Raw genomic sequence first — 20,504 nt, forward strand, 5'->3', positions numbered from 1 at the left:
AGCATCCTTGTTGTGTGTGGTGGTGCCTGGTCAGCAGTTCCTTTGCAGGTCTCGGCTGATGACGGATTGCAAGCTCAGAGCTGGACGTGCTTCTCGGTGAACCTTCTTGCTCTTTTAATTAAAAAGAAACAAGAAAACCTCGCTGGGAATGTGAGGCGTGAGGTTTTAATGTATCGCCTGTGTTGTAAGAAGCAACTGGCCAAAAAGCCATTTTTTATTTTGGGCCTCCAGGCTGAGCTCCTAAAAATGGAAATTACAAATTTATATATATATCACTCGTGGCACGGGGATGGGTTGCTGCCGGCTTAACACTACGAGCAGAACTGGGGATTGTGAACTGTGGGTGGCCACAGGGAGTTTGGGTGATTCCACAGCTCCTAGTTGAAGAGGCAGAAGATGTCCAAGACTGGAGCAACCTCAGAGGGAGCTTTTGATAGGAGCTTTGATTAACTCTTTCACTCTGGCCAGGGTGGGGTCAAAGGATCTCCTTTGAGTCAACATTCGGGGTCTTCACGGGCACCTATCCTTGCCTGTTGGGGGGGGATTCTGGGAGTTGGAGTCTACAAGTCTTAAAGGAGCCAAGATTGGACGCTTTAAACCTTGCCTCGCTGAGCCTTCCTGCAGAGAGCCGCCCAAGCTGGCATGGCACCAAGAGGGCAGGTCTCCTGCAGGCTTCTGGCATAAATCTGGGGGGGCGTCTTTGTTCATCTTCCTTCGGGAAAATTCTCTCCCCCTTCTAATCCTGGGAGGTGGTAGGTAGCCTGCAACCCAAAACTGTCGGAGAAGGGCAGCCGGCGTTGTAAGGGGGCTTGCACCAGCCCTAGGAGCAGATTCCCTTGGACTCTCCGCCTTCTCGGAAAGCGCCGGTTCCTCGCAGCTGCTGGCTCTTCGCACGAACCCGCCCACCCACCCACTCAAGGGGGCTTCCTGCGGTGCGCCTCTCGCCCTGGAGCGAGGATGGAGGCGGAGGGACGAAGGGCGGAGCGGCGGGGAGGGAAGCCGCGCACGTGCAGGGTGGGGGGTCGGACCACCCTCTCCTCCCCCCCAAAAAGGCCCCGGCAGCCTCCCTAATGCGAGGGTCTCCCTTTATTACGGCTTCCATTGATCTGCGGGTAGAAACCCCGGCGGCCGCTTCTTGTTGCAGCAGGAAAATCTGCAGCGCTTTCTGACTCTCCCCCACCCCCACCCCAGCGCTTCTCCAGACCCCTGGCTTATTTCCCCACCCCCCACCCCCCAGGAATGCCAGGATCCCCCCACCCAACCAATTCGCCCCAGCTGCAGCCCCAAACCGGGCCAGAAGCGAAATGCAGCAGCAGCAGCACGCACGACCCTCCCTCCCTCGGCTCTCCTGCGGCCCACGAGGGAGTGGGGTGGGGGTGGGAGCTGGGCGCGCCTGTCCACGGAGATGGCCCACCCCTCCCCTCCCCCTGCCCCCCGCCCCCAGATCGCGCGTATGCAAATCGCCCTGGCCCTGCCTCCCGGGCGGCTGCTGCTGCTGTGCTGGGCGCGCGGCGATGTCAGCGGTTGGAGTTGGCGCGAGCGGGTGAGTGGCTCTGCTCGGTCCGGCCCGGACCTACCTTGGGGGGTTTAAGCGGGGTTAAGAAGAGAACAGGGGTCGGCGGGGCTCCCTTCGCCTGCGCTGCACCGGGCCGGAGGGTGGTGGAGGAGGTGCGGTGCATGCTGCATGCTCCTTGCTGCATGCTGCATGCACCGTTCCCCCTCTTCCACTTCACCCCCTGCCCCGCGCGCCCCTCTCCGCCTTGCCCGGCTGGCCGAACTGCTTCCCCGGCCGAGCGGCCGCCTGGGAATTGCGGGGATCGGGGGGTCCTGGCGGGGTTGGTGGTCGGGAGGGTCCCGAGTGAGGAGGGAGAGGGACGGGCTGGACCCAACCGGGAGGGAGGGGGGGCGCAGGTGGCCCTAAGTGTGGCAGGAGGCTTGTCTAAATAAAACCAACCGGGCGGGACCCGCCCGCGCCCTGCCAAAGCATTCGGGGGAGGTTGCAAGCCTTCCCCCCACCCAGGCCGGGACCAGCCCGAGCGGAGGGGAGGACGGAGGAGCCGAACATCTGGGCGAGGCAGAAAAGTTGGCACCGGTGGAAGCGCTTCCTTTCTGGCACTCCCCAGCTGTTGCTCCGTCTTCCGCCGAATCGCGGAGGGAACGTTACCCCCGGAGAAGTGGGTTGGGGGTGCAGGCAGCAGTGCCTTCCTAACTTTCAGAAGTTTCCCCCGGTTTGGCAAGAGAAGGACCCGGGTGGGAAGGGGACTTCTTCATTCTTCTGCAACCTCTTTCCAAGGTTGTTGAAACACACACACACACACACACACCGCCCGGTGCAGGGGGATGGGGGGGCGTTTCTAGCATTTGTTACCCTGGCTCTGTAGGGCTGGGGATGCTGGAGCTTGTAGTTCAGCAATCTCCGTAGGGCTGGGGCGGGGGGGCAACCCGTCGGGGCTTTTGCAGAGATTCTGACGGGCATGGATTCCCCGGGGTTTGCTAGACGGTGCCAGGAAACGATTTGCCGTCTTGCTGGGGCCAGTAGGCGAAAGGTGTTTCCACCCCAACGATGATGGATTTCGATCCAGGAAGGGTGTGACCAGCCAGGTGGGCGCCTCCAGTTCCGCTTTCTTTAGAAATCGTGCCTCTTACACTTTCCTTCCTCTTGTGGTCTCTAAAGGGAAGGGGCTTGGCTCGGTTTAGGGCACTAATCGGAAGCCCTAGGAAGCTGGACCAAGTTGGATAAGAACCGGGTATCCAATCTTGGCAGCCTTTTAAGATTTGTGGATTTCCGGTCTCAGAATGAGTGGACACCCAGATGTGTGGACTTCAACTCCCAGAATTCCCTAGTCAGCCATCTATTTTTTTTAATTTTTATTTTAATGTGATTTGTCAATCGCTTACAAGATAATAGGTATAAGAATAAACATAGCTATGAATACATGAAATGGATACCTATAAGAAAAATAAAAAAGAAACAATAGGACAGGGACGGTAGGCACGATTGGTGCGCTTATGCATGTCCCCTACAGACCTCTTAGGAAAGGGGTGAGGTCAACAGTAGACAGTCTGAGGTTAAAGTTTTTAAAGTCAGATTAAAGTCTTTTTGAAGGGTAGCAGTATTGTCTGTGGTGTTGAATAGCTTCACATCATCAGCGAAGAGAACGCAGTTGCTCTTAATATGATCACAGAGGTTATTTATGTAGAGTATGAAGAGAGTTGGTCCTATAACAATGCCTTGGGGGACACTTGGGGGATCTTGGCTAAGGTATTCTGGGAGTTGAACCCTAACCCTGCAGGACACCCCTGTCTTAAGCAATACCTAAAAATCAGGTTGTGCAAAGATTATGGTGTCCTCTGGATGTATTAACGTCCATTTTTCTCTCTCTTCTGCCCAGCTGGGAGAATGAGTCTAATTTTCTTCATCTTTCCACTCACAATTGAGCACCAAATGTGAATCCAATTTCTTCTCCTGGAACTGTGCCTTCTGCCATTTTTCTAAAATTCAGTGATATTTTTCCAATTTTACTTAGATACTCCTTGGCATCCTCTAGACATTTAATCATTGGCCTTGTTCTCCTAAAATAACCCACATTTTGTACAACTGGGGCTTGTGGAATAAACCACAGAGGAGTAGGATCATATTACATACCGAGCCGTAAATCATGGGTTACAGAATCCAGGAGATGAGTCAAAATAACATTTTCAGCCACGGAAAAGATGGTTTGGTACGTGGGATGAATCCAGTCACTGGTAATGGCTACTTTGGAGGCACCATCTTTGATTCTCTAACGTTGCCACAACTTACAATAGTCGTGCTAGAAGCTGAAATGTTTGTTAAGCTGAGCAATGAAAAATTTACTAGCTCGCTTGCAAGTTGATGAACCTTGTATTCCATCAGTGTCTAAAAACAAATGTCTTTGAACAAGGAACCCCAACTTCAATGCTAGTGTTGTTGTGGTGTGGCTTGGTGAGCTTGCTTTTATGGAATACGTTTCATTACCCAACTTAGAAACTTCCTCAGTGCCCCAAGGGAGCCGGGCTTCTCTCTCTGTTTATATACAAGTGGTTTGCCCTGTCAGTATTCATAGGAATCAGAGGTGGGTATTCAGTAAGTTCTGACCCGTTCTGGAGAACCGGTAGCGAAAATTTTGAGTAGTTTGGAGAACCGGCCAATCCCACCTCTGACTGGAGATTTTACAGTGTCCTTCCCCTGCCACGCCCACCAAGTCATGTCCACTGAACCGGCAGTAAAAAAAAAAATTGAATCCCACCACTGATAGGAATGTGCCTTTTTTTCTTGGTAGTTTCTTGATTGGGGTGTTGTTTTCTCCTTGATTGTTTGTCTGGTGTTAATCCATGTTTATCTGAGTTTCTCTTTCTCTGAAGTCCTTTGTGCTAGCTAGATGTTGGGTCATGAAATGTCCGTGAGAAAACTGCCAAGCTCAGAAAGCACCAAAGACCCCATAGTTCTTCTCCTCTTCCTCCTCTCAACGTCCCACACTCCCTTCTAGAACTGATTTTGTTACCTAGTTTGAGTAATGAAATCTGCAAAGATACTACCAAGTTCAGAGAGCATCAAGGACCCCACAGTCTTCCTCCTTTCTTGCAAATTCCACTATCTTCTAGCACCGATGATGTTTCCTAGTTTGGATAATGAAGCATCTTGAAGAAGAAAACAATCAAGCTCAGAGACCACCAAGGACACCTCATTTCAACCTCGAGCTACTAATATTCTCTTCCATTGGTGCTGTTCATACACTAAGCCCTGTGTTTTTCAGCTGCAAGCAAGCAGTTTGTCCCCAGATATGTAGCTCATTGGCCCGGTCCATATCAGGGGAAAGAAACATGAAACTTCCGAGCTGTTGCTGAAATTCATCACCTGCCAGGCTGGTGGGGGCCACTGGGATGTTTAACAACATCTGGTTCCATATTTCTGGTGGGTATACACTGACTGTTTGCACTTTCCATTTGCAATTTCTTCCACTCTCCTGGCAGAGCCAACGTGCCTGCTATAAATAATACCCAGATTCTGTTTCAGGCAAACATTGTGTGAAGAAGTGGGAACATCAAATCCTTCGGGAGGGAGGGAACTTTACTTGTCATCCAATTGTTGAAATAAATGCCTTTTCAAACCTGAACATTCACATTTGTTCAATTCCTTCTTCTACAAGCTCACAGGTGCTCCACAGTCTGTGGGACACAACAATGTTACTTTTCCAAATTAGATGGGGGCAAAGCCCATTTTGAGGGGAGCATCAGAGGTTTTTAACGTTGGAAAAAGTGATATTTTATTACCTCTACAAAACGTAAGGGAGACATTTTGCTTCTGAACTCCTTTTCTAACCCCCCAGTGCCAAGAAAAACCCCTGAATTTGGGGGCTTGAAAAAAGTGGAGGTCCCAGAAAGGATCCTGCCTAAAGCCCTTAAATCAGATTTTTCACACTCCTGATTTAACAGGTACGCAGCCAAATCAACCTCCGGCGAGTCCCTTCCTGTGGAATGTTCTCCTTCTTCCGAAACCTCGGATCACCTGACTTAACAGCATCGGAGAAATGCTTTATTTGGTGCAGGACTCTTCTTTGAGCTGCACTGGGCTCCTCGACATTTCTGGCCAGGTGCCTGACTTCAGTCTTTCCTGCCCAACAAATAAACGTTCTCCCATTCCCCTCCTGATCTCCTTCTGCTGAATGGCTGGAATATCTTGGGATCTTTCCTTTAAACTGAGACCAACAAAGCATGGAAGCTAGATTCCTTCCCAGGGATCCCAAATGGCCACCCATGGAACCTCCGAACCATCTCACACCTGGGAATCGGCTTTCTAGAGCCGCTGGCCATAGTGGTGCTGCTGCTTTCAGGAACTGATCAGAAGTTAATCGTTAAACTGAAGCCCCAATGAAATCACCTTCTTTTCTGCCTTGATAAGGTCTTCTTGCTTCCCCATCCAAGGAAGGTCACAATTACGGAAACACTTTCTGCTGGGTTCTTTTTGTGCCTGCAGCAGCGCGCTTGAGATAAGCTGGCCACAGCCCGGTGGTGGTGGAGCAACAGTTGAAAGCTATGTCTGAACGTAGCCCCTACCTCAATGGATTCCACCCGACACATTAAACCCACTTCTTGTTGTTGTTAGTTGCAAAGTTGTGTCGGCCCCATTGGGAACCCTTGGACCACATTCCTCCAGGCCTTCTTGTCCTCTTCCATCTTCTGGAGTCCATTGAATCTCACGCCGACGGCTTCAGTGACTCCATCCAGCCACCTCCTTCTCTGCCTTCCCCTTCTTCTTCTATTTCCCTCAATCGTTCCCAGCATTAGGCGCTTCTCCAGCAAGTCCTTCCTTCTCATTAGGTGGCCAAACTCTTTGAGTTTCCTCTTCAGGATCTGGCCTTCTAAAGAGCAGTCAGGGCTGATCTCCTGTAGGACCAACCAGTTTGATCACCTTGCAGTCCAAGGGACTCAGATAAAAGATAATCAGAGTTGGAAGGGATCTTGTAGGTCATCTAGTCCAACCCCCGCCCCCCAGTCCAAGCAGGAGACCTTACACCATTTCTGACAAATGGCAGTCCAATCTCTTCTTGAAAGTCTCAAGTGATGGCGCTCCCACAACTTCCGAGGGCAACGACTGTTCCATGGGTTGACTGTTCTCACTGTCAGAAAGTTTCACCTTATTTCCAGGTTGAATCTCTCCTTGTTCAGTTTCCATCCATTATTCCTTGTCTGGCCTACAGGCACTTTAGAAAATAGCTTGACCCCCCTCCTCCTCTCTGTGGCAGCCCCTCAAATATTGGAAGACCGCTATCATGTCTCCCCTGGTCCTTCTCTTCCCTAGACTAGCCAGGCCCAGTTCCTGCAAATGTTCATCATATGTTTTAACCTCCAGTCCCCTAATCATCCTGGTTGCTCTTCTCTGTACTATTTCTAGAGTCTCAACATCTTTTTTATAATGCGGTGACCAAAACTGGATGCAGTACTCTAGGTGTGGCCTTACTAAGGCTTTACAGAGTGGTATTAGTATCTCGGTCTTGATTGTATCCTTCTGTTAATGCAACTTAGGATTGCATTAGCTTTTTTGGCGGCTGCTGCACACGGCTGGCTCCTGTTTAGCTGGTTGTCCGCTAAGACTCCAAGATCCCTCTCCAAGTTACTGCTATTGAGCCTGGTTTTACCCAGTCCATATGTGTACTTTTGTTTTTTTCTGGAGTCTTCTCCAGCACCCGAGTTCAAAGGCCTCCATTCTTTGAACACAATACTACAGGTGGATGGCTTCCGTGGGAAGCTCAGGTGCGTCATTGTCACCCAGTGAGCCCTCCATCCCAAGACCTTTGCCTCCAGATCAGGGATACCGACAGGTGCTTTAGCCTTAAAAAGAAATGGAAAATCCCTGTGTTACCTTATACACTGAGACCCAACGTCCAATTCTCCAGCTAGCACAGTCCTATAGATGAAGACAGAAGATCTGACCTGGAGGTCTAATCTGGTATAATTAAGAAAATACCCTATAGCATTTTTTGAGTGGTCCCGACAGTCTCTCCCAGCCGGCCTCTTTTCTATAAAACTTTTCCCGGGTGAGTGTGAGAGAGAAGTTTGAGAGGAGGAAGGAAGGAAGGAAGGAAGGAAGGAAGGAAGGAAGGAAGGAAGGAAGGAAGGAAGGAAGGAAGGAAGGAAGGCAGGAAGGAAGGAAGGAAGGAAGAAAGGAAAAACTCTCTTCTATTGGACTCTTTCAGACTTGGTTAACTAACTGGTTAAAGGTTGGAGAAAAGAAGAGTCAGCCTCCCAATGTTTTAGGCTGGATTTGTTTTTGTTGTGCTCTTTTTCATGACCGCTGAGTTTAGACAGTGCCTTGAGACGGGGAGTTGTTTTGAAAGCTGCACTGTACAAAATTGCATTTGCTCGCAAGCTTCAACCACTACCCCAAATCTCCTCTTTTTTTCCCCCCCTCAGCCTTCATGAAGCGAAGCAACGGTGGCCTCTGACTTGCCCCCCCGGTTAAAAGGATGAAACCATGGGCCTTCATGTCTCCTGCCTGAAAGGTAAGGGGAAAACTCCGCTGGGAAGGGAACAGATTCTGAGAGAGAGGAATGGATGTGCCTACAAACGCTGATAATGGCGTGGATGGTCTTGGAGAGACTGGGCCAGGAAGCTGGAGGGAGAGTTAGCAGCCAAAAAAGCACTTAGATCTCTCCTCTCGTCTGCTTTGGAGTCATCCGTAACTTTTCTCAGCAAGAATTAGGCTGTAATGTGGAGGCTGTTTCCACACAAAGGGTGGAAAGGTCCAAGCCTACGGAAGTAAAATCGGCCACTCTTAACTAAGAAGAGAGTTGGGAATTTATTGAAGAGACGTTACGTTCCGAAGGGGTTCCTTCGAGCACGTTGGTTTGGGCTCTGGTAGGGCTACAGTGGTGGAAACGTGGGAAAGAATAATTCCACGTTAATACAAAGAGGTGTTTTTCAACCTTGGCAACTTTAAGATGGGTGGACTTCAATGCCCTGAAGAAGGAAGGAAGGAAGGAAGGAAGGGAGGGAGGGAGGGAGGGAGGGAGGGAGGAAGGAAGGAAGGAAGGAAGGAAGGAAGGAAGGAAGGAAGGAGACATTTCCAGACTAGTTAACTAAGTGGTTAGAGATTAGAGAAAGGTCTCAACAAAAAATGATCCACCCTCTAATGTTTCAGGCAGGGTTTGTTGGTTGGAGAATTTGGGGAGTTGAAGTTTACCCATCTTAAAGTTGCCAGGGGTTGAAAACCCCTAAAGACTCTCTTCTAAACATATGCAGAGTGCCTTGATCTTACCTCGGCTGTGTAAAACTAGCCCTTGACCAAGCTGAGTCATGACCTGAACTTTAAAAATTATTATTTTGGGCCAAGGGAGAGAAGGTAGCAATCTCGTTCTGCAAAGGAGTCATTATTTTGTTTTCTGTTTTCAGTTGGTTCTTCCTCTCTATTTAGAGTTGTTTCCTTTGGCTGTAGAGTTGTTTGGTTCGGACGGATTTATTTATGCCTGCGTTTATGTGCCTTCATTCCGTCTGGAGGAAATTGAGTGTGTTTTTTTAATGACTTTTTTTTTTTTAATGGAGATGATTGATTACCTCTGGGTGTTGCAAACTAGTTTGGAGGGCTGGGCGTAAACCAGCCAGATAATTTGTTAAGTAGCCATGGCAAAGCCGTTTTCCAAAACGTGTCTTCTCAGCAGTGAAGTGAAACACATGGCTAATGGGAGACTAAAAGCGGCCGCTGGCTGGATTGGCAGACTCCATTTCCTTTCGGGGGAAAAAATGGGCCAAGACCTTCGGCACCATTCACTCTGGCTTGGCTTTCTAAGCGAGGAGGTTTTATGGCTGCCTGACCAGGAGCCAAAAGCCACCTACGATAACTGCAAAAGAAAAGAAAAGAAAAAGAAAAGGACACCTTGCTATCTCCTTTCCCCTTGGCTATTTAAAATGAGACTTGGCAGGAATTCTTGGGAGTCAGAAGTGTTTCCTTGCAGCCCCTATGGATGCAAAACTGAGGAGGAAGGAAAGGAAAGGAAAGGGAAAGGAAAGGAAAGGAAAGGAAAGGAAAGGAAAGGAAAGGAAAGGAAAGGAAAGGAAAGGAAAAGGAGGAAGAATGAAGGTAGGAAAGAAGAAAAGGGAATAAGTAAAAAGAGAGGGGAGGGAGGAAAGGAAAGAAGGAAGGAAGGGAAGGAAGGAGAGGAAAGGAAAGAAAAGGAAAGGAAAGGAAAGGAAAGAAAAGAAAGGAAAGGAGGAAGAACAAAGGTAGGAAAGAAGAAAAGGAAATAAGTAAAAAGGGAGGGAAGAGGGAGGGAGGAAAGGAAAGAAGGAAAGGAAAGGAAGGGAAAGGAAAGGAAGAAGAATGAAAGAAAGAAGAAAGAAATAAGTAAAAAGAAAGGGAGGGAGGAAAGGGAAGGAGGAAGAACAAAGGTAGGAAAGAAGAAAAGGAAAAAAGTACAAAGAGAGGGAAGAGGGAGGGACGAAAGGAAAGAAGGAAAGGAAGGAAAGGGAAAGGAAGGGAAGGGAAAGGAAAGGAAAGGAAAGGAGGAAGAATGAAGGTAGGAAAGAAGAAAAGGAAATAAGTAAAAAGAGAGGGAGGAGGGAGGGAGGAAAGGAAAGAAGGAAGGGAAGGGAAGGGAGAGGAAAGGAAAGGAAAAGAAAGGAAAGGGAGAAAGGAGGAAAAACGAAGGTAGGGAAGAAGAAAATAAGTAAAAAGAGAGGAGGGAGGAAAGGAAACAAGGAAGGGAAGAGAAAGGAAGGGAAAGGAGAGGAGAGGAAAGGAAAGGAATGTGTGCACAGGGCTGTTCTATGCATTGTATTTATATGATTCCTGGTTGTATGTAGCTTTTGGTTGCTAATTAGGGTGTTGATGGCTAGTTATTAAGTCATTGATTGTTTTCTTGTGACAGATGTTCAGGTGCCAAAGTATCTGATAAGCTACAGGTAAATCAACACTCCTGTTGATTGGCCAGCCCCATCCCCCCTCCTTCATTTATCTGGCTATTTTTGTCCCTGCTCGACCAACAATCTTAGTAGCTGCGAAACTGAATGGAGAAAGAAAGACGTTTCCTGACGATGGTCTCCAGCACAATCCCAAAAGCAGGTCGGCTTTGAGCTACGTTTCTCTCTACCTCGAGGGCCGTTTGCAAGCTGCACTGAAGTCCAGCCCATTAATAACAATTAAAATGATCGGTGTGATTTTAAAAGCCAGCCCAGTGAAGAGGCAGGAAGTAGGAAAGGTGATGCAGAGGCCAACCCCTCCCCATCCCCCAAAAGAAACACAAGCCCTGCTCCAGACTTACTTATAAGTAAATGCAATGGAAACATATCCCCCCACTCCTGCCTCGCCTCCCCCAGCGATCAGGCCTCTGGTCCAGAGCCAGCAAGATGAATGAGTTGGCAGAAGAAGGCAGCTGATATGGAGGGAGAACCCAAGGATGCCCCCGAGACAGAAGGATCCCTCTGGTCCCAAGCAGGGTGTGGGGTGCGAGTGCAGGCAGAGGAGGTCTCTCCTCCTCTTCTTTTTGAAGCACCATTTATTTCTCCTCCTCCTCCTCTTCCCTTCTTCTTCTCTCCTCCTCCTCCTCCTCTTTCTTCATCCTTTCCTCCCCTTCTCCTTCTCTTTCTCCTTCTCTTCCTTTTCTCATTAATCACCCTTCTTCTCATTTTTTGAAGCACCATTTATTTCTCCTTCTCCTTCCTCCTCCTCCTCCTTTTTCTCTTCCTTTCCCTTCTCCTCCTTCCGCCCTTCCTCCTCCCCCTCTTTCTCTTTCTGCTTCTCTCATCTACCCCTGCTCCTCCTCTTCCTCCTTCCCCCTCTTCTCTTCTCTCTTCTTTCCCCTTTTCTCCTCCAGTTCTTCCACCACCGCCTCCTCCTTCTCTTCTTCTTGAAACACCATTCATAAGGTTCCTCTTCCCCTTCCTCTCCTCCCTTCTCCTCCTCCTCCCCCCGCTTTTCGATGCGCTCCGCTCTCTCGCTGGGTAATTGGGACAAATGCTAAATATTGCATTTCCCATTAGCTTTTCACTGCTGCGTAGCTCCGGTGCCAGCAGGTGCTGTCAGCTTTAATGCAGAGTTAAAGGCCTGGTGCCTGCTGATTCTCCTTCCCAGGGAGGTCTTCTTGGGGTGGGGGGGGAATTGGCTCCCCACCTCACCATGGAGAACCATGCTGCAGCCACGGACCGCTCTGTGTGCCATAGATAATTCCTGCCCCCTTTGGGATAACAGTCGGTTTTCAAAGCTGCCCTTCAGAGGAATGTTTCTCTTCTACAGAAGGCTCTGCTCTGGGGCAGGTAGAGAGCCAACAGGTGCAGAAATCAGGGTATGCATCCCTGGGGAACTTCTGCCTTCTGCAAATGCTCCCTGCGCTGCATATGGCGTGCATCGCTGCCCCAGGGAATTCCATCCTGAGCCCTTCGTTTTCCCCAAAGTTTGCTTTTCAAGACCTTCTATTCGGTACGGGCAGCCAGGATGGCTCTGCCCATCCAGCCGGTGAAACCGCAGAAGCACCTGGCTGAGATTTGCCGATGATAGAAACTAACCGGGTTCAGGTGGGTGCCTTGTCCCTGGGTGGCAAAGCCAGAGCTGTTGGCTGTCCAGAAACCCACGGGCAAAGAAAACACACATGGGCCTCTTCGTGAAGGGGCCAGGAATTAAGCTTAGCCTGCAGGAAATCGACTGGACTTTTAGCCTCAGCAGATGGCACAGTTTGCCCGACCTTGCCTGGTGCACCTGCACAACAGGTGAAGCTTCAGTTGTTTCCATCACAGGGACCAGATTGACTTTCTGACCACAACCTGCAGATGCTGCTGAATCATTTTTCCACAAGTTGATACCACCCAAAACAACTTTTCACTGTTGGAAGAAAAACGAACTCATCTAACCAATGTGGTGCCCTTTCAGTACCACACTGCTTGCTTGCTTGCTTGCTTGCTTTTCTTTTCTTTTCTTCCTTCCTTCCTTTCTTCTTTTCTCTTTCCTCTCCTCTCACAATATTTAACCAGTTAGTTAACCAAGTCTAGAGAAGTGCAATAAAATAAAATTCCTTCCTTCCTTCCTTCCTTCCTTCCTTCCTTCCTTCCTTCCTTCCTTCCTTCCTTCCTTCCTTCCTTCCTCTCCTCTCCTCTCCCAATCTTTAACCAGTTAGTTAACCAAGTCTAGAGAAGTGCAATAAAATAAAATTCTTTCCTTCCTTCCTTCCTTCCTTCCTTCCTTCCTTCCTTCCTTCCTTCCTTCCTTTCTCTTTCCTCTCCTCTCCCAATCTTTAACCAGTTAGTTAACCAAGTCTAGAGAAGTGCAATAAAATAAAATTCTTTCCTTCCTTCCTTCCTTCCTTCCTTCCTTCCTTCCTTCCTTCCTTCCTTCCTTCCTTCCTTCCTTTTCTTCCTTCCTTCCTTTCTCTTTCCTCTCCTCTCACAATCTTTAACCAGTTAGTTAACCAAGTCTAGAAGAGTGCAATAAAATAAATTTCCTTCCTTCCTTCCATGCAGTCTTAACCTTTGGGTGACGTTCTATCTTAAGGGATAGGAGAGCTGCATTCATTCGTTTTCTTCTCTTTCAGTGTGGCCGGTTGATTTGAGGGTAGTGCTTTGATTGTGCTTGTTATTATGGTTTCCGTGGTTGACTCCTATGCTTAGAGAAAAGTTCTTTCATGAAACGTTTCATAAATTAAATTTTAAAAAAGCAGATACAGCGCTGGAAACAATGCAGGATCAATTATTGACACTTAGCGACTACATCGATAAATCTTCTCCGTGTATGGTTTATCCCCAATCTGGTTCTTTAGATCTTCCCATGGTTGCCACCATCATCCCTGTAACTGAGCCCATCCACTTGGTTTCTGGTCTTCCTCTTCTCCTTTTTCCTTCCACCTTTCTTACCATCAGGATCTTCTCAAGAGACCTGGCTCTCCCCATAACATGTCCGAAGCCAGGTAATTGGAGCCTGGTCTTTTGAGCCTTGAATGAGACTGTTGAGTTTATTTCTTTGATGGCCCGTTGCTTGGTTTTCTTGACTGTCCATCATCTTCCCAGGCGTCTTCTCCAAAACCAACGCTCTAAAGAGTCAACATTCTTGCTCTCTTGGCTTCTTCAAAGCCCAACTTTCTTTGCACCGTTCTGACCTTTGTACACCACAGTATTCAGAATATTTGCTCAGAATGCCTTCCCTGGGCCCTACCAAAGTGCTCATCGGCAGCCTATTTCTTGACAGCTTCAAGGCACAATAATTTGTACTTTCTAACCCTCACCACCCCTCGCCCCAATCCCTGAAAAGTCAGGGGCACAATTTCATTGTTCATTTTGAGGAAAGAAAGTGTCAGCCTTCAAGACAGAAAGACCACACACACATACACACACACACACATACCAAAAGGGGCTCTCAAAGGCTTCACATCAAAACTAAACCCTCTTCGACGCATGGGAAGCAGGTTGGGGTAGGGGGTTAGAATAGAACAACAGAGTTGGAAGGGACCTTGGAGGTCGTCTAGTCCAACCCCCTGCACAGGCAGGAAATCCTACACCACTTTAGACAAATGGTCATCCAATCTCTTTTTAAAGGCTTCCGGTGTTGGAGCATTCGCAACTTCTGGAGGCAAGGAGTTCCACTGATTAATTGGAAATTTCTCCTTAGTTCTAGGTTGCTTCTCTCCTTGACGAGCTTCCATCTGCTGCTTCTTGTCCTGCCCTCAGGTGCTTTGGGAAATAAATTGAGCCCCTTCCCGCCCTTTGCATCATCAACCCAAGTCCTAAAGCCATTAAGTGCTGACCACACAGTTTGCTGACGTGGCTCCAGCAGCCGCCCTGCCTCGTGAACGTAACAGGGACCCAGCCCAGCCCTGTGTGCGTAAAAGCGGCTCACTCTGGGCAGCCTGCAAATGCATTTGTAAATTGCATCCATGGGGGGAACACTACGGCTTTTGGCTTCGGGCCCCTAATGCAGGTTTATCCACCAGCTGGAGAGAAAGGCCTCGTATTGATCTCCAAACAAACAGTTCTCTTGTTAAGAGCCTGTTGAGCTTGTTCTGCTTAAATATCATCGCATGGCAAAGCCGGGAAGGCAGAGAGGTTGCACGAACTTCGTCTTGAGTGACGCAGGCTCTCCTCTCAAAGCGCCGCTGAAGTGGGGACTTTTGCAAAGAGAAATCTGTCCTCTTGTGCAAATCCCGCCGGGACACCACAGCCCAGGGAGGGAATGGCTGAGTCTAAGCACATGGGGTCAAAAAAAAATAAGAAGTCGTCCTCTGAGGAAAAACATCATCACAAAATCTCCAGAAGTGTAAAGCCTACAAACTTGAAATTTGGCACCCATGTTCCTCTTGGCTTCTAGGGGCTCACTAAGAAAGGAATGACCATCAGAGCATTAGTATTTCCTATATTATTATTATTATTATTATTATTATTAACACGCTCTGATGCTAAGGAGTTCTACTCCCCCTCCCCACCTGAAAAGAAACCTGTTCCAAATGCAAAACACACAAGCAGAGGAGTTTCAGTTTCACTGCAGCACCAAGCAGCTTTAGTACAGAACAGTTGAGCTAAGCCACGTCCGGGCTCCTTGCTGTCTCCTCCTTGCTCACACAGCAAATACTCTTTCAGTTTCCAAACAGCCCTCAACTCTCTCACACACTGACAGGACACTAGCCAGATGAATACTGATGGATGCTGGTAGGCAGAGGCAGAATTTTTCTCCCCTTATTTTCCTCCCCAAAAACTAAGCCCGACCACATAGTTTCGTAGCGAAGCATGGGGATCGAGCTAGTTTATTATAAGTTTCATAGGAATCTCTTGGTTTTCCTGCCTGCTCCATTCCTGTCCTGCCCACTTTGCAAATGGAACGCTCGGTTTTCCTTGGAAATCAAACTCTCCAACCTGAACGCAAAGACTGGAAGCCTTAAAACGGAAATCACTCAACCGGAATAGAGCTGGAAGGAACCTTGGAGGTCTTCTAGTCCAGCCCCCTGCCCAAGCAGGAGGCAACCGGACTGTTATTTTTTTTGAAGATGTTTTGTTTCTCATCCAAGAAGCAGCTTCTTCTTCTTCTTCTTCTTCTTCTTCTTCTTCTTCTTCTTCTTCTTCTTCTTCTTCTTCTTCTTCTTCTTCTTCTTCTTCTTCTTCTTCTTCTTCTTCTTCTTCTTCTTCTTCTTCTTCTTCTTCTTCTTCTTCTTCTTCTCCTCTCCTCCTCCTCCTCCTCTTCTCCTCCTCCTCCTCCTCCTCCTCCTCCTCCTCCTCCTCCTCCTCCTTCTTCTCTTCTCTTCTTCTTCTTCTTCTTCTTCTTCTTCTTCTTCTTCTTCTTCTTCTTCTTCTTCTTCTTCTTCTTCCTCCTCCTCCTCCTCCTCCTCCTCCTTGGATGAGAAGTGAAACGTCTTCAAAACAGAAAAACAAGGAAGCCCAGTTGCCCCCTGGAAAAAAAAGGCACCTTTGGGACAACCAGCACCTGGAGGACGGAATCTCTACAGGCTCCTGAATTAATCCTGTCAGGCGAGGTCAGTCCAGAGGCGGCCATCCCTCGCATGCCCACGAGAGGGCACCCGTACAACATGCTTGAGGAGCAAAGCAAGTGGCCTGTCCATCACTCCTGGCTGGAAGCAGCTGGATATCATTGCAAAAAGCGCAATTTATACTCAGGCTAACCCCCGCTCAACAAAGAATTGCCCTTACATCATGATGACGTCAGCCCATGTAAGCAGAGGGCCAAAGAGGAGATGGTTCTCCTTAGGTTCTCCAAAGCCCACCTTGACCACATGGGCAGGGACTAAGTTGAGGACTGTATCTAGCTGCAGAGAGATTAGGAGATGGGTATCAAAGATAGGTCCTGGGATGACTTTTAGGGCAAGGGGGTCATTTGGAATCTTATTTCCTCTCTGAATTGCTGCCAGGTGCCACATCTGGGTGACCTTTGCTCTCTCTCTCTTTGTTGTGGTTAGCCGGCAGCAGGTGAGGACGGCTGAGGAGAGCGAGGACTCAGATGAGGGGCCAGGACCCTTAGGGAGTGGACTGCTGCCTTCAGAGATTGTGAGGGCTGGCAGCAGCGATGAGGAGGTTCCCGAGGAGCCTGTGCCAAGCGCGCTTGCGCACAGGATTGCTCACAGGAAAGAGCAGCTACAACAGCACAGGCGCCTCGGGAGTAAGGCTGCAAGGTAATGGCCCCTCCTTCAAGAAGATAAAAGCCAGCTGTGAAACAAACGTACTTTGCAGAAGGCAAAGACATTTTGAAACTCCAACCTCATGGACATTCCAGTATCCTGAGTTTTGTATTTGAAGATTCTTGTATTGCAAATTATTTCTTGTCCTGTTATCTTTTGGCAAGTCTGGCAAGGCTTGTGCTTATCACAGCTAATTATTCTGCAGAAGCATTACAAGGTTTCTGTTCCCTTTGGATTGTGTTGGATTTGTTGGAAAGGGCAACAAATCTCTCTCTCTCTCTCTCTCTCTCTCTTTCAGGCTTCAAAATGTGCGTAAGCGGCGCTGGGGTCGGCAGCAGCGATGTGGCAGTCATGGCTGAGAAAAGGCTGAGAGTCCCAGATATTATTATCACTCCTCCGACCCCCACGGGGAAGGCGCTCTTGAGGGACCCCAGCCTGGATGGCGATGAACCCCAAGACACCTGCTGAACCGGAAGGCAAAGATGCGGCCTCCTTCTTTTCAAGGAGAAGAGGCCGTCCATGGCTTGGCTAGAGAACGGGCTTCTCCAACCCCTGGTACTTCCCCAGCCTCCGAGTTCCGCAAATTCCCATTTCTTCTCCCCTTGCCAGGCTGTTTAAAAATGAACCAGCATCTCCAGATACACCTCCCTCACCCTTGAACAGGCAAAGGACCGTTCAAGGAATCCACCCAACCGGTGTCTCCTTGGAAGGAGATCTGTGGTGATCGTGAGGATTGTGGAGCAATGGCTGGGCGGGGAGACGCTCGGCAACCAGACCTGCTGGTGGCGTCCAAGTTCTTGTTGGCGACGTTGCTCCACTCGGGCCCAGCCACGATCATTGTCAGAAGAGGAAGAACACTGACTTGCATGGGAGATCCAGATCAGCTGTCGGTCTCTAAGATCGGATTTAAGGGGAAATGGGATCATTTCAAGAGCAAAGACTGAGGCCCTGTGTGGTTTTCTTTTTGCTGCTGCTGCTGTTTGATCTCCTGTTTTGGGTGGTCCCTCCTGCTGAGAAGCACTTGAGTTCTCCATGGTTTCTTCCGTTGTGTTCGAAGGGGACTCGGGTGGGCCAACCCTTCCAGCAGGTGCCCCTCTTCAAAATGGGGATGTCACGTCAGGCTACCTTAGCAAAACCTTCTGACTCTGCTTCGCTCCAAGATGGAGGAAAAGCGCCCCTTGGAGAAGTGGCGCCTAGGTCTTAGAAGCAACCAATGAAGAACCTGGGAATGTGTTTTAGGAGGCCTTGACCCTAAGCGGGGAACTTTCTCCAAGAGTAAAGAAGCCATAGACCCGATAGGGAATCGACAGGCTGGTCATAATTTTGCTAGAAGGTGATGGGGATTCTGTTTAGTTTGAGCTCCTCCAAGAATAGGGGGCTGTGCTATGGGGCAGGATAGGGGCCATATCTCACTATCTCCAGCCTAGCACCTGTCCTCTCCATCTGTTCTGGGTGCTTTTTTTTTTTCTCCTGGTATCTCCAGAAGGTGCCGAGCCATTCTAACTGGAAACAGTGGTTGCTGTGGTACAACGCTTTGGATGGGCAGCAGGTTGGAAAAGACAGACTCAGCTCCTAGTCTAAGGAATGCAATGAAACCTTCATTTCCAAGAATTGGGTTTTCCAGGCCGCCTATGCCGGGGATGAAATTCCACAGGGATCGCTTTGTTGAGTCCATGATGCAAAAATATGATATTTGCACCACTTTGCATCGCTTGTGTCATCTGCACGGATGCGCTCTTGAATTTAGTAGCATAACGGAGGCCCCCTTTCCACAATCGAAACAAGGTTTTATTAAAAATTGAGAAGGAAGGGTGGTTTGCCTCCAGCCAGAAAGGTTCAGAAACATTCACAGCCAATGAGAGGAAAAAAACGTGTGGATAGAATGATCGTAATTGAAGATGAATGGCATAAGAGATCACCATTGGTTTCCATCAAGACGGACTTCATCAAATCCTTGGTTGAATCAGAATCAGAATAGAATAGAGCTGGAAGGGACCTCAGAGGCTTTCTAGTCCACCCCGCTTCTGTTCAAGCAGGTCACCCAATAACATTTCAGACAAGTGGTTGTCCAGTCTCTTCTTAAAAACTGTCAGTGATGGAGCAGCTACAACCTCTAAAGGCAAGCCGTTCGCCTGGTGGATTATTATCCCAGGAAATTCCTCCTTAGTTCCAGGTTGCTTCTCTCCTTGGTTAGTTTCCATCCGTTGCTTCTTGTCTTGCCCTCAGGGGCTTTGGAAAATTGAATCCAGAATAACAGAGGGACTGTTATTCTGTAGGGACTTTGGAGGTCTTCTAGTCCATCCCCTGCTTGAGCAGGAGACCTTACATCATTCCGGATGGACAGCTGTCCAGTGATGAACCATTTTCGTTTTTCCATAGCCAGATTTTTGATCAAAGGCATCAAAATTCTCTCCACCGACTTTGTGCCATGAAGCAATGAAAACCGACTCCACCTGCGTTCTACACTCAGGATGACAGACAATTGACTTATTCCAGATGGAATCATTGCTGGAATAAATGCCCAAGGATTGTTCCCTGAGTCCCCCAAGCTCAGCTATATAAGATGGGGTGCAGTTTCCCCCCTCCTTTATCCCAGTTTATAATGGTTGCAAAACAGACATTCAGTTTTCAATCGTTGTTTCATGCCTCCAGCCTCATTTGAATGAGATGCAAATGTTTTAATTGAATGCAAGATCCAACTGAGTGTTTTGTTTCTGATTTAGCATGAATTGGCATGTTCTATTTTTTTTTTCTTCGAAAAGTCATGTTTTCCAAGTCTTTGGAGTGGGTGGAATATTTATAAAGCATCACAGTTTTATTACACCACATTAAATTTTTTTCCACCTGATGTTTATCGAGTTATTCTGTCCAGAACAAGCTCTTTCCTCTCTCCAACTCAAATATCCTCTCCAATTTCTTACATGTCCAGAGCTGTGTGTGTGTTTGATCTTGTGCCATAAGGGGAATTCTGGGAGTTGAAGTCCACACGTTCTCAAGGCTGAGAAACAGTGACCTAAGATCTTCCCATAGAACAATGGAGGGTCCTTCACAGGTGTCGTCCTCAAATATCTATGAGGCTTCTCAATCATCCAGGTCTTGGTTGTCCCAGAGGTGCTTTTTCCAAAAGACAACTGGATTTTCTTGGTTTTTTTCCCCCCTTGAAAATGTTTCACTCCCCAACCAAGAAGCTTCTTCAGTTCTGACTGAATGATGGAGGATGGAAGAATTTCTATTCTTTGCAGTCATCAGGCTGTTAGCATTCTAGGGTCATTGAGGCCATTTGGGGGTTTAATCTGTAGGCACCAGATGATCAGTTTTGGAGTTCTTCAGCGTGAATTCTTTATTGGCCAACTGCGATTGGACACACAAGGAATTTGTCTCCTGTGCCTAAGTTCTCAGTGGTGCCTACAACAACAAAGTGATGATAGGTCTATCATAGATCATATTACAACCATCAGCCATAAGATACATGTGATAAATCATGTTTAGCGTCTGGCAAAATACATAATACAAATGACAAATGATAGATACCAATAGGAGAAGGTACTAGAGAAGATGAGAAGGTTAATAACAATACAGCCTTCCTACAAAAGAAAAGTAAAAACACTTTTGCAAATCGGTAGCAACCTTTGCAACTTTTCCCTTGCAATTTCAGCCAAGCTGCTCCTACCTGGCCCCAAAGGTGCCCGTGAGCTTTTGAAACCCACATCGCATCCAGAGCCTCCGGGAAAAAGGGTGGGAGGACGGGGAGCGGGAGAGGCAGCGTTTAACAACAGGCGGAAATGCAATTTTTTAAGCAGCACTAGCAGATGGTAAGAGGCAGAGAAGCGTATCCACACTAGACCAAAGTCAGTTGCGAATTTTCATGCCTTCCGCTAAGATCAGGCG

General features: G+C 48.3%; 1 protein-coding gene across 1 annotated transcript; it reads left to right on the plus strand.

The window, feature by feature from the left end:
• The first annotated feature begins 1,443 nt into the window (after positions 1-1,443).
• CLMB (calcimembrin) lies at positions 1,444-19,464 on the plus strand. The gene is made up of 3 exons (XM_087940742.1): positions 1,444-1,543; positions 7,933-8,021; positions 16,915-19,464. Exons 2-3 carry the CDS (start codon positions 7,994-7,996, stop codon positions 17,082-17,084), a joined length of 198 nt encoding a protein of 65 aa, XP_087796868.1. The 5' UTR covers positions 1,444-1,543; positions 7,933-7,993; the 3' UTR covers positions 17,085-19,464.
• Positions 19,465-20,504: the final 1,040 nt, after the last annotated feature.

The sequence above is a fragment of the Pseudonaja textilis genome, chromosome 11 (genome assembly GCF_049901715.1).
Source record: "Pseudonaja textilis isolate UNSWEBS1 chromosome 11, rPseTex1.2, whole genome shotgun sequence".
In the NCBI taxonomy this organism is placed as follows: Eukaryota; Metazoa; Chordata; class Lepidosauria; order Squamata; family Elapidae; genus Pseudonaja; species Pseudonaja textilis.